Source organism: Microcebus murinus, chromosome 8 (genome assembly GCF_040939455.1).
Source record: "Microcebus murinus isolate Inina chromosome 8, M.murinus_Inina_mat1.0, whole genome shotgun sequence".
Taxonomy (NCBI): Eukaryota; Metazoa; Chordata; class Mammalia; order Primates; family Cheirogaleidae; genus Microcebus; species Microcebus murinus.
Window position 1 is genome coordinate 37,799,004 of NC_134111.1, and position 24,306 is coordinate 37,823,309.

Consider the following 24,306-nt stretch of genomic DNA (forward strand, 5'->3'; position numbering starts at 1 on the left):
ATTCAGGATCTAATTTCATGCCCTGCATTTGATTGTTTGGTCCCTGTACTCTCTCAATCTAGGATAGTCAACTCTATGCATTTCATTTACATACTATTGTGTTGGTTAAAGAAAAATCCAGGCCATTTATTTGGTACAGTTAACCACATTCTGAAATTTTCTGTTTCCTCATGTTACTTACAGGATAAATAATTTTTGCCATGAATATTATATAGAATTCTTCTATAATCCTACAAAGATATACAAATATTATGTACCCAATAGTAATTAAAAGTAAAAAATAAAAAGAATTTAACTACATAGGTGATAAGAATTGTGGCCTTATCGCTTCATACCAGGAGGTACATAATGTCAGGTCATCCCACTGTTGCTGATACTAACTTCGAGAACTTGGTTAAGATGTTGACAGCTAGATCTTTCCTTTGGGAGTAAGAAACAATTTGTGGTGTGATACTTTGACCCATGAGAATATTCTGTTTCCTCACATTTTAGCCAATGGCATAACATTTGTTGATGATCATTGCTGGAATCAATTATTACACCAAGGGCTGCAAAATTGTTTTTCTATCATTTTTTCTCCCTTTTTTTTTTTTTAGATGGGATTCATTTGTAATGAAGAAATCTCTCTCCCTACCCTTTCCCCCTCTTTATCCCTTTCCCTCTCATCCCTAATCACTATGGATTTATGGCTTTAAAAAATTCAGTGTGAATAGTATCACTATTATTCTTTTTGGTGTTCAAATTATCCCAAATTTGACCACTAGGAACTCCTTCAAACCTATGCCTTTTTGACCTGACCCCTTCACTATTTCAGGACTTTAGAATCTTTTCATTCTTGAGTCCTCACCTCTTCTTGGACCTATATCTGTTCTTTCTATAGCAATTTCTGTCTTCCTAAAGAGCAATATGCCACCTTTTCCTCTCCTCTTTTGAGTGTGTGGGTGTTGGTGAGTGAATGAGAGGAGATGAATCTCCTCTGTCTGTGAGTATTCTAAAAATAACATCAAACATTTGGGTTTATTATTATATCTTTCTAGGGAAGGATCTGTGCTCTGTAATAATAGCTGACTTTATATAGCAGGTACCATTCTAAATACTTTCTGGTACCATTCTAAATTCTTTCTGTGCTAATTGATTTAATCCTCACTATAACTCTGTGAGATAGGTACAATCATTTCCTCATTTTGCAGATAAGAATACAGAGGCAAAGTGAGGTTGAGACCTACCCAACTTCCCCCAACTCATCAGTGGTAAACCAGCATTGGCACTAAACTCCCTGGCTCCAAAGTCTCTCCCATTATTTACTGCACTTTGCTACCTCTAGACATTTAACCGCCACTCTGTCGCTGTGAGCCCTAGCATTGTGGACCTCCACCAGTTTAGATTCAAGCATGTGCACATGGGGAATAATCTGCTCCCCTATGCTTCACTTCCTTGACTTCACATTTGGATCTCTCCTTATCCCATTGGTTTGCTAACAAATTTCTTCACTTTGTAATAAAAATTTTGGTTTTTTATTTCAGAATATTATAGGGGTACAAATGTTTAGGTTACATATATTGCCTTTGCACCACCAAGTCAGAGTTACATGCATGCCCACCATCCCCCATACAGTGCATACCTTTACCCATTAGGTGTGACTATACCCATACCGTCCTCCCCCTCCCCACCTGCTTGATACCTGATGAATATTACTTTCATATGTGCACACATGTGTCGATCAGTTAGTACCAATTTGATAGTGAGTGTATGTGGTGCTCGGTTTTCCATTCTTATGATACATCACTTCAGAGAATGGGCTCCAGCTCTATACAGGGTAATACAAGAGGTATTAGTTCACCATTGTTTTTTGTGGCTGAGTAGTACTTCATGGTATACATATACCACATTTTATTAATCCACTCATGTAGTGATGGACACTTGGGTTGTTTTCACATCTTTGCAATTGTAAATTGTGCTGCTATAAACATTCGAGTATAGCTGTCTTTTTTATATAATGTCTCTTTTTCCTTAGGGTAAATGCCCAGTGGTGGGATTGCTGGATCAAATGATAGTTCTACTTTTAGTTCTTTGAGGTATCTGGGGTTTTTTTTTTTGTTTTTTTTTTTTTAAAGACAGAGTCTTGCTTTGTTGCCCAGGCTAGAGTGAGTGCCATGGCATCAGCCTAGCTCACAGCAACCTCAAACTCCGGGGCTCAAGCAATCCTGCTGACTCAGCCTCCCGAGTATCTGGGACTACAGGCATGCACCACCATGCCCGGCTAATTTTTTCTATATATAGTAGTTGGCCAATTAATTTTTTTCTATTTATAGTAGAGACGAGGTCTTGCTCTTGCTCAGGCTGGTTTTGAACTCCTGACCTTGAGTGATCTGCCTGCCTCGGCCTCCCAGAGTGCTAGGATTACAGGCGTGAGCCACCGCGCCTGGCCCTTTGAGGTCTCTTAATATTACTTTCCATAGAGATTGTACTAGTTTACATCACACAAAAACTGGCATTGCAGTAACAGTTAAGATTCTTAATGAGAGAGACTGCATTCAGAAAAATTAAATAGCATTGCACACTTAATTTCCTTTGGAAAGTAATTATCTATGAATAATGTAAAATTGGATAGTCAAGAAATAGTCCAAGTAAACTTTTGAGTTGAGATCTGGGTAAAGAATATTCCCAAGCAAATGGAACAAGAAGTGCAAATTTGCTAATGTGAAGATGAATTGGCATATTTAAGGTAAAGAAAGAAGTTCATTATAGCTGATAGGCACTGACCATGGGGAAGAGTGGTAGGAGATTCATTTGGAAAGAAAGGCAAAAGCAGGCTTTTGTAAAGTTTTATGCATCCATTAAGGAGTATAGGGATTATATTAATGATATAATGTGAAGCCAATAAAGGACAGTAAACAGGAAAATAAAATTGTCTGATTTACATTTTGAAAGCTCGCTCTGGCCACCATGGAGAAAATGGCTATTAGGGAGATGGGAAAGGAAGTAGGGAGGCCAGATAGAAAGCTATTATAGTTGTCCAAGTACCAGGGAGGTTCCAGTGTAGATGGAGAAAATTGTCAGATTCAAAATATACTGTGGATATGGAGCCTACAGGACTTGCCATCAAATAAGATATGAAGAGAGTAGAATGAAAATAATCAACAACCCTAGGGAGTCTTCAAAATGGCTGACTAGAGACATCTGGTACTCACCTCCTCCACAAAGAAGAACCAACAAAGTAAGTAGATAATCACACTTTGAATAGATCATCTAAGAGAGAACACTGGACTCCTACAGAGGACAGGAGAGGCTCCCTAATGCAGGAAAAGGATAACTGAGTAACCAACTCAGTGGTCCAAATTCCCACTGTAGACTCCTGCATTCTAGCCACAGGAAAGCCCTGATTACAGGGCCCAAGACTAACATAGTGAGGTGCCTAGAGACCACATGAAGACATTGCTCCAGAAAGGGAGCTCACACTGGGTCCCACACAACCACAGACCCCTAAACAGCTACAGTAAGGTGCCACATTGAGAGCCCAGCCCCCACCCAACTGCATCCTGCCTGGAAGCCCAACAGAATTGCATCTCCACATCTCTGGAGCCCCAATGATATTCTCTGCCCAAAGCCACTGAAGCGTAAGCCATTGGCAAAAACCCCACTGCCCTTGCAGGGAAGCCACTGTGCATTTTCACATATCCCGAAGACAAATTCTCCCACCTGGAGCATTTAACCCAACTATAAGCTACCTATAAGAAACTCATCTCATCTGTAAAAACACATACAGACTGAAAGGAAAGAGAAGGAAAAGGATATTCCATGCAAATGGAAACCAAAAATGAGCAGAAGTAGCTGCACTTACTTATATCATATAAAGCAGATTTGTAAGTTAAAAAGAGACCTACAAAGTCATTACATAATGATAAAGGAATCAATTTAGCAAGAAGATGTGACAGTTCTAAATATATACGCACCCAAAACTAAAGCACCCAGATATATAAAGCAAATATTATTAGATCTAAAGGGAGAGATAGACTCTGATACAATAATAGTTGAGGACTTAAGCACCCCACTCTCAGCATTAGACAGATCATCTAGACAGAAAACTAACAAGGAAACATTGGATTTAAACTATATATTAGACCAAATAGACCTAACAGACATTTAAAGAACATTTCATCCAATAGCCATAGAACACACAATCTTCTCATCAGCACATAGAACATTCTCCACTACAGACCATAAGTTAGGACACAAAACAAGTTTCAACAAATTTTTAAAAACTAAAATCATATCAAGTATCTTCTCAGACCACAGTGGAATAAAACTAGCAATCAATAACAATAAAAACTTGGGAAACTGTACAAATATATGGAAATTAAACAACGTGCTCTTGAATGACTGTTCAGTCAGGGAAGAAATTAAGGCAAAAATAAATGAAAATTGAAACACAATATACCAAAATCTATGGAAAACAGCTAAAGCAGTGCTGATGTGGAAGTTTATAGCAATAAATACCTGCATCAAAAAAAAGTATAAAGATTCCAAACAAACAATTGAATGATGTATCTCAAGGAACTAGAAAAGCAAGAACAAATTAGACTTAAAATTAGTAGAAGGAAATAAATAATAAAAATCATAACTAAATGAAATAGAGATTAATAAAAAATACACATACATACTATTTATGTGTGTGTGTCTATAACCATATGAAACCTTCCACCAGGTTATGATGCATGATGAACAGAATATGAACCAGATGTAGCCCTCCGATCTGGGACTTCCCAGCCTCCAGAACCATGAGCCAAATAAATTTCTCTTTACTATAAATTCAAAAGAAATACAAAGGATCAACAAAATGAAAAGTTGGGTTTTTAAAAAACATGAAATTGATAAACCACTAGTGAGCCTAAGCAAGAAAAAAAAGAAGACTCAAATATATAAATTCAGAAATGAAAAAGGAGACATCACAACTGAGACCACAGAAATACAAAAGAACATCAGAGCCAAAAAAAAAAAAAAAAGAATGAATCATGTCATTTGCAGCAACATGGATGGAACTAGAGGTCATTACGTTAAGTGAAATAAGGCAGGGAGAAAGACAAATGTTGTCACATGTTCTCACTCATATGTGGGAGCTAAAAATAATAAGTTGATCTTATGGTGGTAGGTAATAGAAAGATAGTTACCAGAGGCCGAGAAGGATAGTGGGGGGATGAAGAGAGGTTTGTTAATCAGTACAAAACCTACAGTTAGATAAAAGGAATACTTTCCAATGCTTAATGGTAGATTGAGGTGACTATAGTTAACAACAACATATTGTATATTTCGAAATAGCTAGAAGAGAAAACTTGAAATGTTCTGAACACATAGGAATAACAAATACAGTGATGAACAACCCAAATAACCTGAGATGATCATTAAATCTCTATGCATGTAACAAAATATCAAATGTACCCCATAAATATGTCTGAATATTTGTATCAACAAAAAATTTTTTTAGAGACCCTGGGATTAGAATCTGAACAACTTGGTGAGTGGTCAGGCCATAACCAGGGAAGCAGGTTTGGATTGCTGTTGAGTTCTGACTTTGTCCATGTAAGTTTGAGATGAAAATCAGACATCTATGTGGAGAAAGTTGATGAATAAAGGACCAAAAGCTCTGTCTCCACAGTACACAAAGTATGCTAGTAAAGACCTCCCAAATAGTTCAAACTGTTAGACAATGTGGAGGGCTGTTTTCGGATGGGGAGTTATGAGTTAGAGTAAAAGCAGTTGCAACTGCTTGCTCAAGTGTTTTCAGTTACATTCATAAAATAAATTATGTGAATTTAACAAATTCAAATAGAAATTTGTTTCTCAGTCATTCATTAACACCCTTAACATTAGCTCAGTTTTGGTGCAGGAACTTTCAAATCATTTTGACAATGACTCATGTTAAGAAATAAATTTTACATCACAACTCAGTATATGTGTAATCACACATATAACCACAGACATCTCCTCAAATAACATGTGCAATGGATTCTAATATCTTCTTTCCTATGTTACTCATTTTTTAGGTTTGGCAAAATTGATTTAATGATTCACTAAGTGGTTACAATTTAGTCTGAAAAACCTCAGCTATGTATATCTTAATGATTTGCCACTACCTAGTGTAGAAATGCTTCCCAAACTATCTGAAAAGAAGTTTTTTTTCTAATTTCCCATATTTTGTGGAGCTACCCCTTTGTAAATAAGTTACCTAAAAAAGAAGTGAAAAAAATAGATGTATAAAATACAAGTCCATTTTGATTTCTACACACACACTCACACACATACACACATACACATACACATACACATACACACACACACACACACACACACACACACACACCCCTGATAATTTAGAAAGAAGAAATGTGTGTCTCAGCGGGGTTAATAACAGCTTTGACTAAGGATACATGCAACTGTTCTGAAGTGCATCTGACCCCAATAAGGACTTCAAGGGAATTCAGGATCAGCTTTAGCCAAGGATGTAATTCAGGGACTGGCATTCAGCAGGGCTGGCTGAGTCCTCACAAACTCCTCCTGGGCATTCCACAGCCCTCACTAGTAGAGCTAGGCTGGAGACTGCTCAGGGCCTGAGGAGTCTGTGTAAATCAGAGATCAGCAAAGACACCAGGCAGAAATTTTCTCTAGAATGCTTGTGCCAAACAAAGAGATTAAAGATAAGAATCTGAGTCCAGAATCTGACAGATCTTGACAGCTACTGTTCCCTAAAGATCTCTACCCTTCAGGATGCAAAGAAAAGAGAAGCATCAGGCAAGGATGAGATCCAGAGATACAAAGACATGCAGAAAGAGAAGTCAAATAGCCCATTTTGGTCCCAGGGTACTATCAGGCTCTCTGAAAGTCTGAAAGAGTCATCTACAAAATAATAAGGAACCAACCAGCAATCTCTCTTACCTTAACAATGTCCACTATGCACTCAGGTTCCAGGGCATGCCAAGCTCTTCATCTGGATCCGATTCAGGCCAAGAGTTCAGGTCCAACCAATTGTTTGCTGTGAATGAGGAAGGTTGAAAGGCCCAAGTAGGGTTTCAAAATTTGGACCAAGCGTCGTGGCTGGTGGCACACCTGTAATCTTAGCATTCTGGGAGGCCGAGGCAGGAAAATAGCTCAAGATCAGGAGTTCAAAACAAACCTGAGCAAGAGCGAGAACCCGTTTCTACTAAAAATAGAAAGAAATTAATTGGCCAACTAAAATATATAGAAAAAATTAGCCAGGTATGGTGGCGCATGCCTGTAGTCCCAGCTACTCGGGAGGCTGAGGCAGAAAGATTACTTGAGCCCAGGAGTGTGAGGTTGCTGTGAGCTAGGCTGATGCCACGGCACTCTAGCCCAGGCAACAGAGTGAGATTCTGTCTCAAAAAAAAAAAAAAAAAAAAAAATGATGGGCAGTCCAGAGGCAATGGATCCCTATGAACAATTCACTATATGAAGGCAATAGAAGCAAAAAGATAGAGTAAGTGCAGTAGAAGGGAACAAGGGATCCATTGCTAGTGTTGAACAGAACAAAGGAGATATCACCCTGCCAAGAGGAGCCTGCAGTCAGGTGGGTCCATTCCTGATTGTCAAGGTAAAGATCAGATTTTCATTTCCTCCATGACATAGCATTTAACAACATTCTTGATATTTCTTATGAGCATTCCAGAGAATCAGTTTACTAATGTTAAGTAACTAGACAATAAGTGACATCTAACTCCTGGCCAACTCCAAGTCCTCCTGAAAAACAATAGTGGGCATCCTTCTGTAAGCTTCTACAACTTGTTGCTGCTGCAGGTAAAACAGGTGATTTTTGTAGCATTCCTTATAAGTTATTATGTGAAATTAAATGGCAAGCCAGGCCCACATCCCTCAAAGAACCCTAAACATAACACTCCAGCACTAATTGGTGCTGACACCAACATTCTACACTAAACAACTAAATATAAGTGGGGAAGTCTATCCTCAACAAAGACCTAAATCTGTTTGGCACGTTGAGCACCTTTATATTGTCTCCCAATTTTTTTTCTTGAAGTTCAATGAAACCCATCTGCAAACAATTCAGTATTACTGGGACCTACTCTTAGGAAACAGAAAATACTGCCAGGTAACAATCAAAAATAGGCTGTAATTTTATATCCTTTGACCAACCTCTCCCCCAGCCCCTTCCCAGCACTAGTGTTCTTCGGCACTTAGTTAACAATAATTTATCATATATTAATATTTTTAAATAGCTAGAAGAGAGGATTTTGAATGTTCCCAGGACAGAGAAATGATAAATGTTAGAGGTGATGAATATGCTAATTACCCTGATTTGATCACTACACATTGCATGTATCACTCTATATCCCATAAATATGTATAATTATTATGTGTCAATTAAAAAGTTTTTTAAAGGTTGGGTTGGTTATTCTGAATTTGAGCTTAAACATTTATTGAAAAACAGTAAATAATACTAGCCATATTTTTATGAATGTAGATATTAGGTGGATCTTAGAAATGTCCCTGTAAGAGAAAGCTAAAAGAAGTTAAGTAACTTACCCAGTGTGGCTAGGGAAAACAGAGCTGGGATTAAAGGCAGTTGTGTGTAACTTCAGTCCTATGCTCATTCCACCATGCCTCTCAGCCTCTCAGGATCAGGAACAATATGTACAATGTCCATAGACAATAGCACCACTCTGAGAAATTCCACCAAGAGTCAGCTACACAGAGAGCTCCCTATTTTCTTACCTAACACAGTTCTGAGTTCTTATTTTAAAATAAAATGTCTGAAAGTAGAGCAATGGCATGCACGCATAGGAGGATTCTCCTCTTCCCCAAAATAAAACAATGTAAAATTCCAGACTATGTCTTGAGCAGATGCTGCTTCCCTCAGGTCCTGGCAACAAATGAATGAGAATTTTTGTAGGGATCTGGGCCAGGTGGGAAGTGAATGCAGGTTTGGGGACCCATCCTGCTGCTACTGGGGACTTGGGAAGTTATTTCAGGCCCCCTTGACCCCATAAGCCTGCTATGTGGATAGGGACAGATGGTGTAGTAAAGACTACTCTTTAAACTCTGGGTCTGAATGAACCACAAGTAGGAGTGGTGAGAGAAAGGAAACTGTCTTTGGCACATTCTATTCCACTATCCAGGTGGACCTTAGCAGACCATTCGCACATGCCCCATACATCTACATGACCCTATGAGACTTCCCATGATGGGAGATGGCTGTGCAAGAGGACACCTTTGGGGGATGTCTTACTCCATCTGGGCTGCTATAATGAAATGCCTTAGACTGAGTAACTTATAAACAGCATGCGTGTATTGCTCACAGCTTTGGAGGCTAGGAAGTCCAAGATCAAGGTACTAGAAGATCAGTGTGTCTAATGAGGACTCTCTCTCCACTATAAAGATGGTACTTTATTGCTGTGTCCTCACATGCCTGAAGGGCAAAAGAGGCTCATAAGTTCCCGCCAGCCTCTTTTATAAGGGCATTAATCTCATTTATGAGGGCTCTGCCCCCATAGTGGTCTAATCACCTTCCAAATATTCTACCTCTTAATACTGTCATCTTGGGAGTTAGGTTTGAACACATGAATTTGGGGTTGACACATACATTCAGACTATAGCAGAGAACAATAACCTTTCATTATCAAACAAGCTATACTGCCCTGAAAACAGGACCCTCTACAGCATGAACCGGAGACGCAGCTGCTATCTCTAGGAGCAGGAGACTACAGGGCTCCTTCTGCCTAGCACAGATGGTTCTGTTAAAGAGACTTCTCAAGAATCTGCACTGTCATGCAAAAATTTCATTGCTGACCAGGTGATTAGGACAATGCTGAACTGTATTAATTGAAAGGTAGCTTACAGATTTCAGTGATTATCCAGATTAACTATTCTCATCTTGTTCTTTAAACCCTCCCATACTCAATGTTCTGCCTCTTTCTGGCATTTTTTTTTTTTAAGAAACATAATCTTTGGAATAAGGTACCTGCTTTCCATATCACAATGCCACTTAATAGCTGTGCAATGCAACATTACAAAAGTTATCTAAGTTCTTGTTTCTCAGTTTCTTTGCCTCCTTAATGGGATCAAAAAATTAGTCCTATACTACAGGTTTGTTGTAAGGACTAAATAAAACATTCATGTAGAAGAATGCTTAGGACAGAGTTTGTCATAGAATGAGCATTTAATAGATGATAACTGATGTTATAGGTTTGTCAAGAACCAAGCTGAACAGCCGGGGATTAGTGCAGTGAATTTATAACAATAAGCCAAAATGAAAGTCATAGTCAAGTCTTAATCGTTTACTGCAGCAGTATCAGTAAGAGGCTGAAGAGGAAAAAGTGCTGGCTTCTTCAATGTTCCCTTTGTTTCCCCATGGAATTTCACTAGATGGTGGATCAGAGCAGAGCAGACAGGAGGATCATCTCCTGGCCTTCCCAAGGAACCCAGAACAAAAGGCTCCTCCATTTTTATGGCCCCAGGACCCAGAGCATGAGGAGGGAAGGGCTAGGAGTGAGAAAACACTGAACACTGACTCAGAGTGGAGGAAAAATTCTTCAACGCCATTCCATCTCCAATAAGGTGGTCTTAGCAGAGGCTTTGGCCTGAGAGAGGTTTCTGAATGAAGGTACCTGGGCTAGGAATACAGATGCACATAAGAGCAAGACTGGCTGGTGGAGGTGAGGGAGGTCCTGAGCCCTTGACTGCCACACACCGGCTGGGCACCAAGACTGGGTGGGAGGGCAGTTTTCCCTCAAGAGGCCTGCCAGGTAAAGCCTTTGTAATTACCTGTGGTTGGACCTGAAAGATTACACACAGGATTTGGGCCAGGGCTGATTTCTCACATTATTATTAATCACACACACACTACACAAACACACACACACTCTCTCTTTCTCCACTTGTATAAGATGACCTGGAGCAATATAGATGCTACTGAGGTGTCATTGGAGAGAGAGGGAGCATGTTACTTTGCACAACTAACAGGGAAAAAAAAGGTCTTAATAAATACTTCTGGCTTCCAAGTTTTTTTCCTTTTTTTTCTCCTGTAACATTTTTTTTTTTTTGCCTACATATTGTAAACCCATATACAATTTACCATCATAACCATTTTTTAAGTGAACAGTTCAGCAGAAAGTACATTCACATTTCTGTGCAATCTCCAGAACTATCTTCATCTTGCAAAAAACTCTGTACTCATTAAATAACATCTCCCCTACTCCCCTCTCCAGTAAATCTTTTAACAGTACCTCCTAGTCTTGCTGGTTACTCTAATTTCCTTTCACTTCTATTATGTGATTTTCCCTCTTCATCATTCCTGAGGTCAAATTTATAATCTCAAATTCTCTCTGTTCTTTTGAAACACAAAATCCCACATCCTGCACCCCCAGATTTATTGAAACCTACCCTCTTAAAAGGGACTTCAGCAACTGCCTTGGATACGAAGTATTCCCTTTAGATTCCTGTTACCCATACTAAGAAGCTTATCAATTTTTTCCAAACATAAATTATGCTTGCCCCACAAAACTCCTAGGAATAAAGTTTCTTCCATTTCATTATGTAATGAAATTATAGGGACCAGAAATTCAAAGACAAAAAAAAAAGTCCACTGCCTTTACAGCACATTTCTAGAGCAATCCTCAGTATCTCTGAACATGAAGTACACATCTCCAATGTATTGTATTTTCATGTGTGTGTGTGTGTTTTCTTTTTTTCTTTTTGGCTCTCTAGGTGATGTACTGACGTTTTTAGACTCTCACGTGGAATGTAATGTTGGTTGGTTGGAACCTCTACTGGAAAGAGTTTATTTAAGTAGAAAGAAGGTAGCCTGTCCCGTAATTGAAGTCATCAATGATAAAGATATGAGGTAGTATTGCTACATTCCACAAGATAAGTACACCTTTAACCACAAGCAGCACAAAGTGCTAGTTATACTCTGAATATGTGCAGTTTTGAAAATTTTTTAAATATAGAGTTATCAACTTAAATAAATGTCAATACACTATAAGTATCTTGGGATCATGGCCTGTCATCCAATAGTCTATTTAGTCACCACAAATTGTTAACTCTAAATATCAATAAATCCTCATACTCATTATCTACTTTTCCCTTTTTATATTTAGCTGAACTCCGAAATAGGTATTTTCCTCAAATTTACTTCTTCTTCTTCCTATGGGAAATATATATGTGCTCCTAAGTTGTTGTATTCTTTCCTCAAATATGGCCAAGATATTATTGAAAGAAATGAATAAGTTCAATGTGAGCAATCCAGCCAATTAGTCACCAATGCAAATTGTATTCATAATCTTTTTGAACTGTTCTTAAAAAGCAATGATCTAAAAACATCTGCTTAAGTGCTTGTTTAATTCATTTAAATACATCATGGAGCCAAGTTGATGAAATATATAAAGATGTATATAATCTCAAGTAGCACTTTTTTTTTTCCTGGATTAGTTACATGACAGTGGACAACTTCCAAAGAGGCATCTTTGTGTGGCCCATGAACTTTGGTTGGAGAACAATTCCTCCAGATGTTGTTGCAAAAAATAAAATTAAAGAAACTGATATAATAAGGTAAGTGTGTGAAATTTAAGGCTAGAAAGCAGTCATGTGTCTTTTGTAAAGGTGTAAAAAAAGTTCTACAAAACAACTGTATCCTGTCATTCCATAGAACATCAAGAATTACAGTTCTAGCCAAAAGGTTGCCAAACCAAACACAATTTTCGTGAGAAATTAGTTTCCCACTACCAAAACTTATTATTAAATGTCCAGTTGTACCCTATTTAGCCCTGAACCTAGAGAAATTTACTAATACCATACTGTTTCCTGGATTTATAACCTAAGAAACACAAACTAGTTGAATGTACTGCATAAATATAATATAAATACACATAATATTAAAGTAAACATAAGTAAAAATTAAAAGTAATTAATAAAAATAACTCTTAGGATTTTCTTTTACAGTCTAATCCTACACCCTCCATGGGAAAGGTAACAAATTCTGTGAATTAAGAAATAGACACAGAAGCTGGATGTGAATTAAAATGTGGGCTTTGTCCCTGGAGAAACTGGATTGAAAAACACAGCTTCTACCTGAAGCCAAAATGGCGGCTTCCTATTCCTTCCCCAGAATCCGGGGCTGCAGGACAGACACTCAGCCAGCCACAGGCAGAGCAGCAGGAGTCCTGAGCACTCCCTGTTCAAAATTGATACCCCCAGGGAGTAAAGCGGAGGTTCTACCACTTCTTAATATAGTGATTAGTTCAGACTATATTGAACATAATATTATGAAAAGAATATATTCTGGGTGGTCTGGTGAGGACAACTGGGATACAGAAAGGGCATGGACATAAATGATGGGGGAAGGGAGACAGGTACAGAGCAGGAATCATCCTTGAGATTGCCCAATATCCAGAACACAAAGCAGGCTCGCCACAGACTCCACTTTCACCTGGTTCAGTGGAGACCACCGTGGGAAGTGCTTACTGCCTTGCCTGACTGCTGACTAAAATATAGTTTCTATCATCCATGATCAGTAGTGGTCGTGAAGGCTCTGGAGTCAGATTTGAATCTCAACTCTACCACTTACTAGTGGTATGAACTTGAAAAGCTTGCTTAACCACTTTGAGTATCTGTTTCCTTAGTTTTACATGAAGACTAATAGAAGTAGCTACTGCCTAGACTGTTTTGAGAATTTAATCAGATAGTATATATGAAGTGCTTTAAAATTGCCTGCCACATAAAAAGCTGTTGGTAAAGTTTGTGGTTGAGAGGCAATATAGTGAATGAGAGAGCGTAGAGTCAAGTCAGATTGCCTAGCATGAACACAAGATGGATAGCATCCTAGTCTGGTGTCCTTAGGAAAGTTTCTTACCTTCTCCATGTTGCAGATTCATTTTTTTTTTTTTTTTTTTGAGACAGAGTCTCATTCTGTTGCCTGGGCTAGAGTGTTGTGGCGTCAGCCTAGCTCACGGCAACCTCAAACTTCTAGGCTCAAGTAATCCTCCTGCCTCAGCCTCCCGAGTAGCTGGGACTACAGGCATGCGCCACCATGCCCGGCTAATTTTTTCTATATATTTTTAGTTAGCCAATTAATTTCTTTCTATTTTTAGTAGAGACGGGGTCTCGCTCTTGCTCAGGTCTGTTTGGGACTCCTGACCCAAACAGGGTCAGGAGCGGTCCTCTGGCCTTGGCTTCCCAGAGTGCTAGGATTACAGGCGTGAGCCACTGCATCTGCCCCATGTTGCAGATTCTTAATAATGGTACAAACTCACAAGATTTTTGTGAAGTCTAGAATAATATGTATATAATACTTACAACGATGCCTGGTATTCCCTCACCCCTGAATAAGAATTGTTAAAAATAACAACCCTGAAGAGTCTGTGTTACAGTACAAAGGAAAAATAAGAATCCTAGTTCCAGGCTGCATCTTTGCTGATGCTAATCAAGCTCTGCCACCATAAACTAGGGAACTTGTCACTTACACACTCTCATCTCCATACCTACTTACACATTGTAGTGTTTCTGAAACACCTCCTACCTTCAACACAAATGTATAGAGCATCAACTTGAAAAGTTGAGCTTTCATGAGATGTAAATTTTAAAAACAAACTTTTCTCTTTGTAGGTGCCCTGTCATGGCTGGTGGATTATTTTCTATTGACAAAAATTACTTTTTTGAACTTGGAACATATGATCCTGGCCTTGATGTTTGGGGTGGAGAAAATATGGAGCTCTCATTCAAGGTATTAGCAAGTGTTTCTCAAATTTTCTTTGCCATTAAGAGTTTATCATTTTTAAGTTGTTTCATTTTACTGGTACAATCAGATATGTGACTGCCACTGAGAGTACATTTCACAGAAATTTTAGGGTCTCTGGATTAATTTTTTCATATCACAGACTGAATACAGAGGAATCAATTGCTGTCATGACATTTATTAGAGTTCCCTAATATTTTGCAGCACCATTTCTGCTTTTAAATATGGGGGTAATAACTTTCTGTCTTTCAGTATAAATGCCATGGAATTCATACTCGACACAAAATAACTCTCCTGAAATATCTCTCTAATATATTGGAAGGAATGGAAGCATTCCTCAATGGATCATCTTGGAAAACATAAAAGACAGAAGTACTTCTAGAGCAGTACTTCTAGAGCAGGCCACCAAGAGGCCCATAGTATAGCTTCTTTGGAAACTTTCTACAGTCATGTATACAGTCTTTGATTAATGTCTAAGAAAGCCCTAGCAACAGCAGCAGTAGAGAGCATCCGAAAAGCAACTGCTTTCCTATGGGGTTGGATGGTTTATATTAAAAGGGGTGTAATTTTGGAGTTTCTGATCAAGGAGAATGGTTTTTAAGTTTTGCGCCACAAGCTTTTTGGATGTCTCCAAGATGAGAGAAAGGGAAGGTGAACAAATGGACATCCATACTTTTTTTCACTGTTTGAACCAAAAGAGGAACTCATATATTTTACCCGGTGAGATTCTGTGAAGATTTCTTTAGGGAAAAAACAATTTATACTGAAGAGTAGCAAAGGAAAACATTATGTTTTACTAATCTTAAAATGGTCCTACTTCAAGCAGTGGGAACAAAGTTACCAGGTGGTTTTTTTGTCATTGCTAATTGCCCATGATTTGTGAACAATCACTTGGTAATTGATGCTTATCATTAAATTGTTTCAGGTGTGGATGTGTGGTGGCGAGATTGAGATCATCCCCTGTTCCCGAGTGGGCCACATATTCAGAAATGACAATCCATACTCCTTCCCCAAAGACCGGATGAAGACAGTGGAACGGAACTTGGTGCGGGTTGCTGAGGTCTGGCTGGACGAATACAAGGAGCTGTTCTATGGCCACGGGGACCACCTCATAGACCAAGGCTTAGATGTCGGCAACCTCACTCAGCAAAGGGAACTGCGAAAGAAACTGAAATGCAAAAGTTTCAAATGGTACTTGGAGAATGTCTTTCCAGACTTAAAGGCTCCCATTGTGAGAGCTAGTGGTGTGGTAAGTTCAAGTGGCAATTTAAAAATCTTACTCCATAAAAACAAAACACAAAAGCTTTCAAAAACAGGTAGAAAGGAAGAATTGTTATATTATGAATAAATGCCAAGTATGAATTCCAATGGGACAAAGCATGGTTGAGAATTAAATATAGGTAGACTTGAGAAAGATTAGGTGGTCATGTCCATGGATTAATTCTGCGGCTACCTATTGAGTAGCAATAGACCAGGCAGTATTTCAGATTTGGATCACATAGGAGCTTAAAGTTAAGTAGGGAAGAAAGAAACAAATAAGCAATTAAAGGGTAAATACAGAATATAATAGCTCTCATTTAGGGAACAGGTCACAGTGATGAATCCTCATTTAGAGTGGCCAAGAAATCTTCTCTGAGGAGGAGACTTTGCAATACAGGCCTGAAACAGTAAGTGTTAACTAAGCTCTAAAGAAGAGAGCACTAGACAGAGTATGCAGGAGATATAAAACTCTGAGACAGGTGAAAGTTTAAGGCATTCAAGAGCTAGAAAGATAAACGTTGTTGTCAGGGTGTGACGGATGGTCTAGATTGGGGGTCCCCAACCTACGGTGAGTTGTATAATTATTTCATTATATATTACAATGTAATAATAATAGAAATAAAGTACACCATAAATGTAATGTGCTTGAATCATCCTGAAACCATCCCCCCTTCCTGGTCCATGGAAAAATTGTCTTCCATGAAAACAGTCCCTGGTGCCAAAAAGGTTGGGGACTGCTGGTCTAGATGAAGGTGGAGAGGAAGGAAGGAGTCAGAACTACAGGTCCTTGTAGGCAAGTAAGGATTATCTTTTCTTCCTTCCTTCATTCCTTCCTTCCTTCTTCTGAATGTAATGAGAAGTGATTGAGGGCTAAGCAAGGGGATGACAAGATTAAATTTGGGTTTGTAAAGACTTCAAAGAGGGGTTTGAAAACAACAGAAATTGTTAGAGAATAGCAAATAAAATTCCAGGGCACGATACAAGGTACTTAAAAGGGAAGAAGCTAAGCCAGATAGGTTGGATGAGTACAAGGCTAAAAAAATCAAGGAAGAGGAGATGCGGGAAGAAGCCATTTCAAAACCACTGTAGGAATGAAGCTTCACGGGAAGAGGGCGGTTAGATGTGAGGCATTTACCACAGAATGGGTTTAAAGATGGTTTTGCAAGTCCCTTGCCTGGGGCTCCTCCCTATCATGTTTATTTCTAATCTCATTTATTTCCAATTTAATTTTTACTGATAAGTATTCCTAGTGTTCTTTGTTTTCTTTCAATGTTTCCTTTTTCTTTATTCAAGATAGTCTCCAACTTGGCCATTAGTAAGCCTGCCCTTTTAGGCCAGGTTTTTTCAGTTCTTTCCAGGATGTGGATTATACGAACTATCTACTCTCTCTGCCTGGCAAATCTCCTGAAAACAGGGACTTAGAAAAAACATCCCTTTGACAGGATTAGGAAAGTCCAAGAAGGGTGTGAAAGACAGGAAATCAGCCTGAAAATCTGTTTGTTTGTTTTTTTTTATAAAATTCAACTGATAAATAAGTATATATGACCTGTTTATCATGTAACATAATATATTATAAAATTGCCATGTTTATAGGTCCAAATAGAAGAGCAGCTACGGCTCCATCTGATACTTTATCAAACACCTTGGATTTATATATACTGTTCAAATAATAAAACATTAAATATATCTGTAAAACAAATTTATGTTTTTTTAATTCAAACCCCTGAGCAGGAAAAAGAAAAAAAGAATTCAAAGAATTCTCATTAGTAATTTTTTCCCATCCTAATGTGACAGAATCTCAGCAAGAGCATTACTAAACTTTAACCACCAGAGGGAACTAAAAAACTACCTTTTGGTTCCACCATGACGCTAACTTATATAAAAGACTTCCCACGAAATTTTTGAGGCACTCTCCCGATGAAACAGCCTTTTGCTGATGCCTGAACTATAATATATCGAAATATAGCAAGTATTTTTAAATGATTTTCACAAATTAATTTCTTTTATTTTCCTTGCTATTTGTTGCCTTGGACAAATTTGAATAAAGATCTATTTGTTCCTTTCTGAAGCCACCAGTAGGGAGCATTATTACCATTTAAAAAAAAAATTAGGACTTTTCTCCAAGTAACTCAGAATAACTATTGTCTATTTTGGATAGACAACCCTGAAAATTTCCAAGAAAGTAAATTCCATAATTTCTTTTGGCTACTTGCTTCATTTCCCTTCTTTCAACCTTTTGAATTTATTTAGGAATTTAAATCCAGTGAAAATTGTTGTGTTTGTTTTTAATGAGAACAAATAATTTCTTATTGAGCCAAAATATTTGAAACTAATTTTAAAAACCTCACCAAAAATGTATTTTTACATTAGGATTAAACTGTTAGTGAACAGTCTGTATAGCATAATGTTTACAAATTCCATGATAAACTGGGGAATTCCCACCTTCTAACCTGGAAAATGAAATAATTCAACATAGATAATTTAAAATGCATATACTATCTGATTTTTTAAAAGGCTGACATGGTTGACAATTAAAACATGGGTACAATTTTTTTTTAAAAAAATGAAAAATTTTAAAAACCATTCATAACAAAATGAAGAATAACAACTCCTTAGCACTCCACAGACCATTTCTATTTTTTAAAAAAGTAGTTTCCCCTGTAATTTCTGATAAAGTGAAACATCTCCAGATGAAGGGGCAGAGGTAGACATAAGGGACAGAAAATTTCCTTTTTCCTTCCAATGCTTTTTGGTCCTTGAAGAAAGGGATTGTACAAAATAAACACAAAGAAATCAGTTAAACCAGGGGATTCCAAACACCATTCTGAATAGTGTTAGTTGTGCCACCACAGCGTTCCATGCTGAGGTAAATTTGGGAAACACTCGCGTTACATTCTGAGCAGAAAGCTGAACATTAACACTCTGAAGTTTCTGAGAAATTCCAGGGCAGGCCCACCTGCTCAGCAATGTTGAAAACCACAGTGCTCCAAACTTGTTTGAAGACAGAATCTTTTCTGCATGATCCAGAAATACAGGAGCTTATATTTATCTCTGCTAAGATCGAGAGAACAATTGGGGCTCAATTTCTTTCTTTAAACTCGATTCTATCTTCATGCATTTCACTTTCCTCTCTGAAGTTCACAGCGATTGAATTCTTCTGTGCATTGTGATGTTCACATTTACTAAGGATGAATTGTTTCCTTCCATATTTGTCATTTTTAATTGTGAATAGAGCATTCTTTGGGGTTTTTTGATGGAGATTCCTTCTTAGAATTGCTTCATGTTTTTTTGTGCCAGGAACCTCAACAGTTACCAGTCTGGTACTATTTTTAATGTTTGTTTCTGTGCCTTTAAGGTCTTTGAGAATTCCTATGCAATGCAAGTAGTATTAATATAAATTTTCACCTCACACTCAAATTAAGGTCTATGTAAGGTTTCAGATTCCCAGGGAGACTGTAGCTTCTCTGTTGTCTCTCTTTGCTAATGAGTAAATTGTTTTTCCGAATACACCATTCCACTGAAGGTCTAACTCTTTAGTTTTCCACCTTTTCATGGAAGACCTCAATTCCAACTCTCTGGCTCATCCAGGCCCACATTTTTCTCCCATCTTTATGAGAGGACAAGTCCTTTCTTAACAATATTTGTAGTTTTCCATCTCACCTTTAGTTTTTTCTGCATTTTCTGGTCCCTGAAGATGGCCCTTAGTTTCTTACAAGCTAAGCTACAATATAAAAGTGAGGACCAACCCACCGAGCACCTGGTTATGAAGTCTGGAAATGCTGTGAGTGTCACAGCCTGCATCAGAGCAGCACTCCACTCCAGAGTTAGCAGAGTTAGAGCTCTTTGTTAGGCACCATAGAACAGGAAGTAGCAGAAATAGTATCCCTGGTAACAAAGAACTCACTACCTCCCAGCTCAGGGAGCTTTCCTGGGATATATAATATAGATTCAGCTCTGCATAGCTTGTCTTGGAAATCCGAAAGGCCTAAATTGCACTATTAACCCACCATCTCATTAGCCCTGCACAGAATGTCAAAGGGGACAAGGAAATGAACATTTTTCTGTATTAAATGGTGACTTATAGAAAGTTCTGTCCATATTTGACCCTGTGAATCCATTAAAAACCTGGGGGCCTGCCAGAAAGTACCTTTAACTCTTGGCTTTTTATTAGCTTTCATGACTTTCCCGTAATGAATTGTAGCTTGCTTGAGACATTAGGAAGATTCTGACAGGGAATCAGATGGAAATTGCTATTCTTTGAAGGACTCAATCTATCCATGATTCAGTGCCTAAGCATTCAAAGAGCTTGAAGGGGTCAGCCAGGGAACATAACCCTTAACTCTTGTTTCAATTAAATTGCAAATATTTGCATTGACTTTTAATATAAGCATTAGATAAACTTAAAACAAGAAAATAACTACTTTTCATGCCACCTTTTGCTCATTCGTTGTTCAGCATTCCAGGCAAGGGTTAATTAAAAGCTTCTGTTTGTTGGAGCTGTGGCTGAATCACAGGCCTAAGTTGACAGATTGAAGCTGTACTTTAGCAAGATTACATTATGTCTCTGTTAGAGATGGCAACCAATAAAATCGTACAGTGCTAAGTAAGGCTAAGCTATTAACTATCTTTTAACCTCATGCTAATTTTATATTCTGTGTTTTCTAAATGTGTCTGCATATCTTGTTCTACTTGAAAAAAAACGTTTTTGTGATTTGTATTTTATATTTTGCTTCCTAGCTTATTAATGTGGCCTTGGGTAAATGTATTTCCATTGGAAACACTACAGCCATTCTGGAAGACTGCGATGGGAGCAGCAAGGTATGCTAAGCTGGGGTTTTCTATCTCATGGTAGATGATAGGTACAGGGTACGACACATTCATTGTTCAATTGAGAAAGTCATGTTTTCCCAGTAGAAATACATAATCTCTCAGTTTCTATATAATCATAAGGCCAGTGAGAAGAGGGTGCAAAGATAGTGACTAAATGAGTAAAGGTATGGGTCTTGAAGTCCCCCCACTGGATCCATCCTGGCTCTGTCATTTGTAAAAGTGTGCTAATTTTGCAAAGTTCTTGACCTTTGGGTAAATGGTAGTTATAACAGTGCCTGCCTCTAGAACTGGTGTGAGGTTGGGATTAGGTAATATGTATGAAGCACATAGAACAATACCTAAAGCTTAGTGCTCCATAAGTGTTGGCTGCAATAATAATAAAGACAAAATGGGGGAAATCCATAACATATGAAGAAAATAAAGAAAGAACATATTTCTAAGTAATCATTTTAATGGAGCAATTTTATTCTCTGATTTCATCCCCTTTTCCTCCCATTCTGCTGCATCTTAAAGGAGAATAAAAATCACATAATCCATGATCCATGGCAGAAATCTCCACATCAAAACTCCCGCAACCTCTGAGCACAATAGTTAGGAGAGGGAGTAAGGCCAGGGAGCACAGAACAGGGATTCCTTCCACCATGCTGGAGAGAAGCTCTGAGTGATCACACTTCTCTCTCCAACATATGTTTCCTAACAGTTCTATGTTCTGTGGAAACAGTCATTTGGTTTGAGTGCCAGATAGGACTCACAGGAACATTGATTTGTGAGTAGAAATTAGCCTCCAAAGTTGCAGAACACCCTTTGCTAGAGAAATGATTTTGCAATGATTATCTAGGCTTGACAAGTCTTACTTCTTTGTTTTGACTTAGAGATATTGCTTACATTTTTTAGTACATCCCATCTCTACCTCTTAATTAAGAGCTGCTACTAGAAGAAAAAGTATTTGCATTGCTGTAATTCAGCTATGGATTGTAAACCTAAAAGCAATGGAACTCTTTCTTAATTAGGAAAGAGAGGAGACACGAGGAAATGAAAAGTGTCAAAAAAATCAATTGCCAGAAATAACTTTCACTTATTAAGAATTCAAAGAGGAAATAAAGTCATAAATTGTAAAACAAAACCACAATTAGTCCAAATTATATGAAAAAATTTATTAAATACTGCAATCTTTCAGGACTCATCATTGTCAGGACTTTTTGTGCCTGAGTAATAAATATTTCATTTGAAAACACAAGTTCTGTTCTTGGTAACCTTTGAGTCTCTCTAGGGGATGCTAGGAGGCAAAAGTATGAATTATAAGCCTCTGCCTTCCACAAAGCTCCATCTCCTTTTTATCTCATTGCTCATTTTTAGCTTCTACCTCTTATGATTTGGTTTTGGCAGAATTAATGAGCCTTCATACTAAGCCAGTGGCTATAGCATTCATCCAAAAAAAGCTCAATAGAAATAAAACTTTAGACTGAACCATCAAGCCCTATCCCTTACCTTGTAACTAAAATGTCTCCTTAATTTTTAACTTTTAAGTCAGTTGAGATGTCCTTTTGCAAGGTAATATCTAGTTTCCCTTAGTAGCACATAGTCTCTGAATAATATGCCATACGTTCATGCTTCTCAAATTTTAATGTGGCAGTTTGTTACAATGCAGATTCTGAATCTGTAGGTCTGTGATGTGCTGAGACTCAGGTTTTCTAACTAGTTCCCAGGTGATGCTTATGTTGATCCAGGGACTACCTTTTGAGTGTCAAGGTCCGACACAATAACTTTAATTTAACCTGACAATCAAAGTTAAACCTTACATTACAAATGATTCCTTAGGTAGAGGCATTTAGATAGATTTTACCAACAATCTATTTTTTCCCCAAATATGTTCATATTAGTATAAAAAAAAAGCCAAATTCCCACAGACCCAGAGCCTTAAATTGACCAGGCAGATAATACTAGGTTTTAAATAGCTAAAGAAAATATTTTTAAGGATTCAAAACATGGTTTCACTACCTGAACGGGTATCTGCTTTAGATCCTGGCAACTTTCTAAAACTGGATGTCTCCAAGAGCAGTTCTACAAACTGGAGGACGCTAACCTGGAGGCAACATGATGATTCCTTGTGCTATTAGCAAAGAAAGATATTAACCTTTCCTACAAAAGAACAAAGTCTCTGGGAGTACAATTGTCTAGATAGTGTTAATCAAGGAAGGATAATAATTTCCACAGGGCTGTGATTGGGATTTCCCTGGAGCTACCCCTGGCTTGGAACCTTAATCATGAGGTCTTTTGAACATTCCAATACTTTAAGCACCAGGGTTGTCTTTAGAACACCTGAAATGACATCCATATACACATATGTACTAATTATACTAAATAATTTTTATTATTGCAACCAGCATTTCTTGAGGGCTTACAGTGTACTAAGTACTTGACGGTCATTACCCCAACCTTCTGAGATAGGTACAATTTCTGTCCACCTTAAAATAAGAAAAATGAGATTTGACAGGGTAAATAATATGCCCATCCTATCAGAACTAAAAGTGATAGTACCAGGACTTGAATAAAAAATGTCAGATTATAAGGCCCATATTACTAACCGTTACTATCAAAAATGTTTGACAAAGCCCCTGCCTGTGTTTGTTGCCTGAAATGACCTTCTTTTTATTCATTTCCCCCACAGCTTCAACAATTTAATTACACGTGGTTAAGACTTATTAAACATGAAGAATGGTGCTTGGCCCCCATCCCTGATAAAGGAGCCCTAAGGCTGCACTCTTGTGATAACAGAAACAAAGGGCTAAAATGGCTGCATAAATCAGCTTCCGTCTTTCATCCAGAACTGGTAAGCAAAATATTTATACCTCTTCTTTACCACAGATTCAAGTTTCAATCAAATGGCACATGAAACCCTCATTGTCATCTTTACCAACTGGAAGTTATAAATGTGTTTGTGACAGTAGAGGTTATATAAAAGTTCACCCAGAGAAATAAACAGATTCTTTTTGTAAATTGTCAATTCCTTTTTTTCTTTTTCAAAATGAAATTCGAATGAGTTATTTTAAATAGAAGTCACCAGGTTCTTATGGTAATATTGCTATCACCTGCTTCAGTCAATCAACAATGCCAAGAGTAAGGCTTAAAGGCTAGAATTGGTTCTCAGTGGTTACCAGAAAGGTTTATAAGGAGAGTATATGGAGAAAGCAAGAAGCCGCGTGCTTCTTACAAGCCTTGCGGTTTAAAATCAACCTGGTTTCTCCTTCTTCCTTTTTTCCATACAAAGGAACTTTTCCTCCTTCCTTGTGGTTCCCAGAGATCTGGGCTCTCACCAGCTTACAGGAGCCGACTGAGTGCATTTGTTGCCAACTTTGCATTCAGTAATACAGTTGTAGCTTGAAACCAGCAATGATGGGAGTGTTTACACCCAAGAAATCAACAGATGCTACTGGATCAGGGGATCGTTTTTCAGAAGTCCA

General features: G+C 38.0%; 1 protein-coding gene across 1 annotated transcript in view; it reads left to right on the forward strand.

The window, feature by feature from the left end:
• GALNT5 (polypeptide N-acetylgalactosaminyltransferase 5) overlaps positions 1-24,306 on the forward strand; it is a 47,169-nt gene that overhangs the window by 17,823 nt on the left and 5,040 nt on the right. Inside the window, exons 4-9 of the mRNA XM_012742739.3 lie at positions 11,731-11,866; positions 12,454-12,573; positions 14,626-14,743; positions 15,681-16,004; positions 20,753-20,833; positions 23,514-23,675. Of these exons, the coding sequence (XP_012598193.3) occupies positions 11,731-11,866; positions 12,454-12,573; positions 14,626-14,743; positions 15,681-16,004; positions 20,753-20,833; positions 23,514-23,675 (941 nt within the window). The remainder of the gene's footprint in view (positions 1-11,730; positions 11,867-12,453; positions 12,574-14,625; positions 14,744-15,680; positions 16,005-20,752; positions 20,834-23,513; positions 23,676-24,306) is intronic.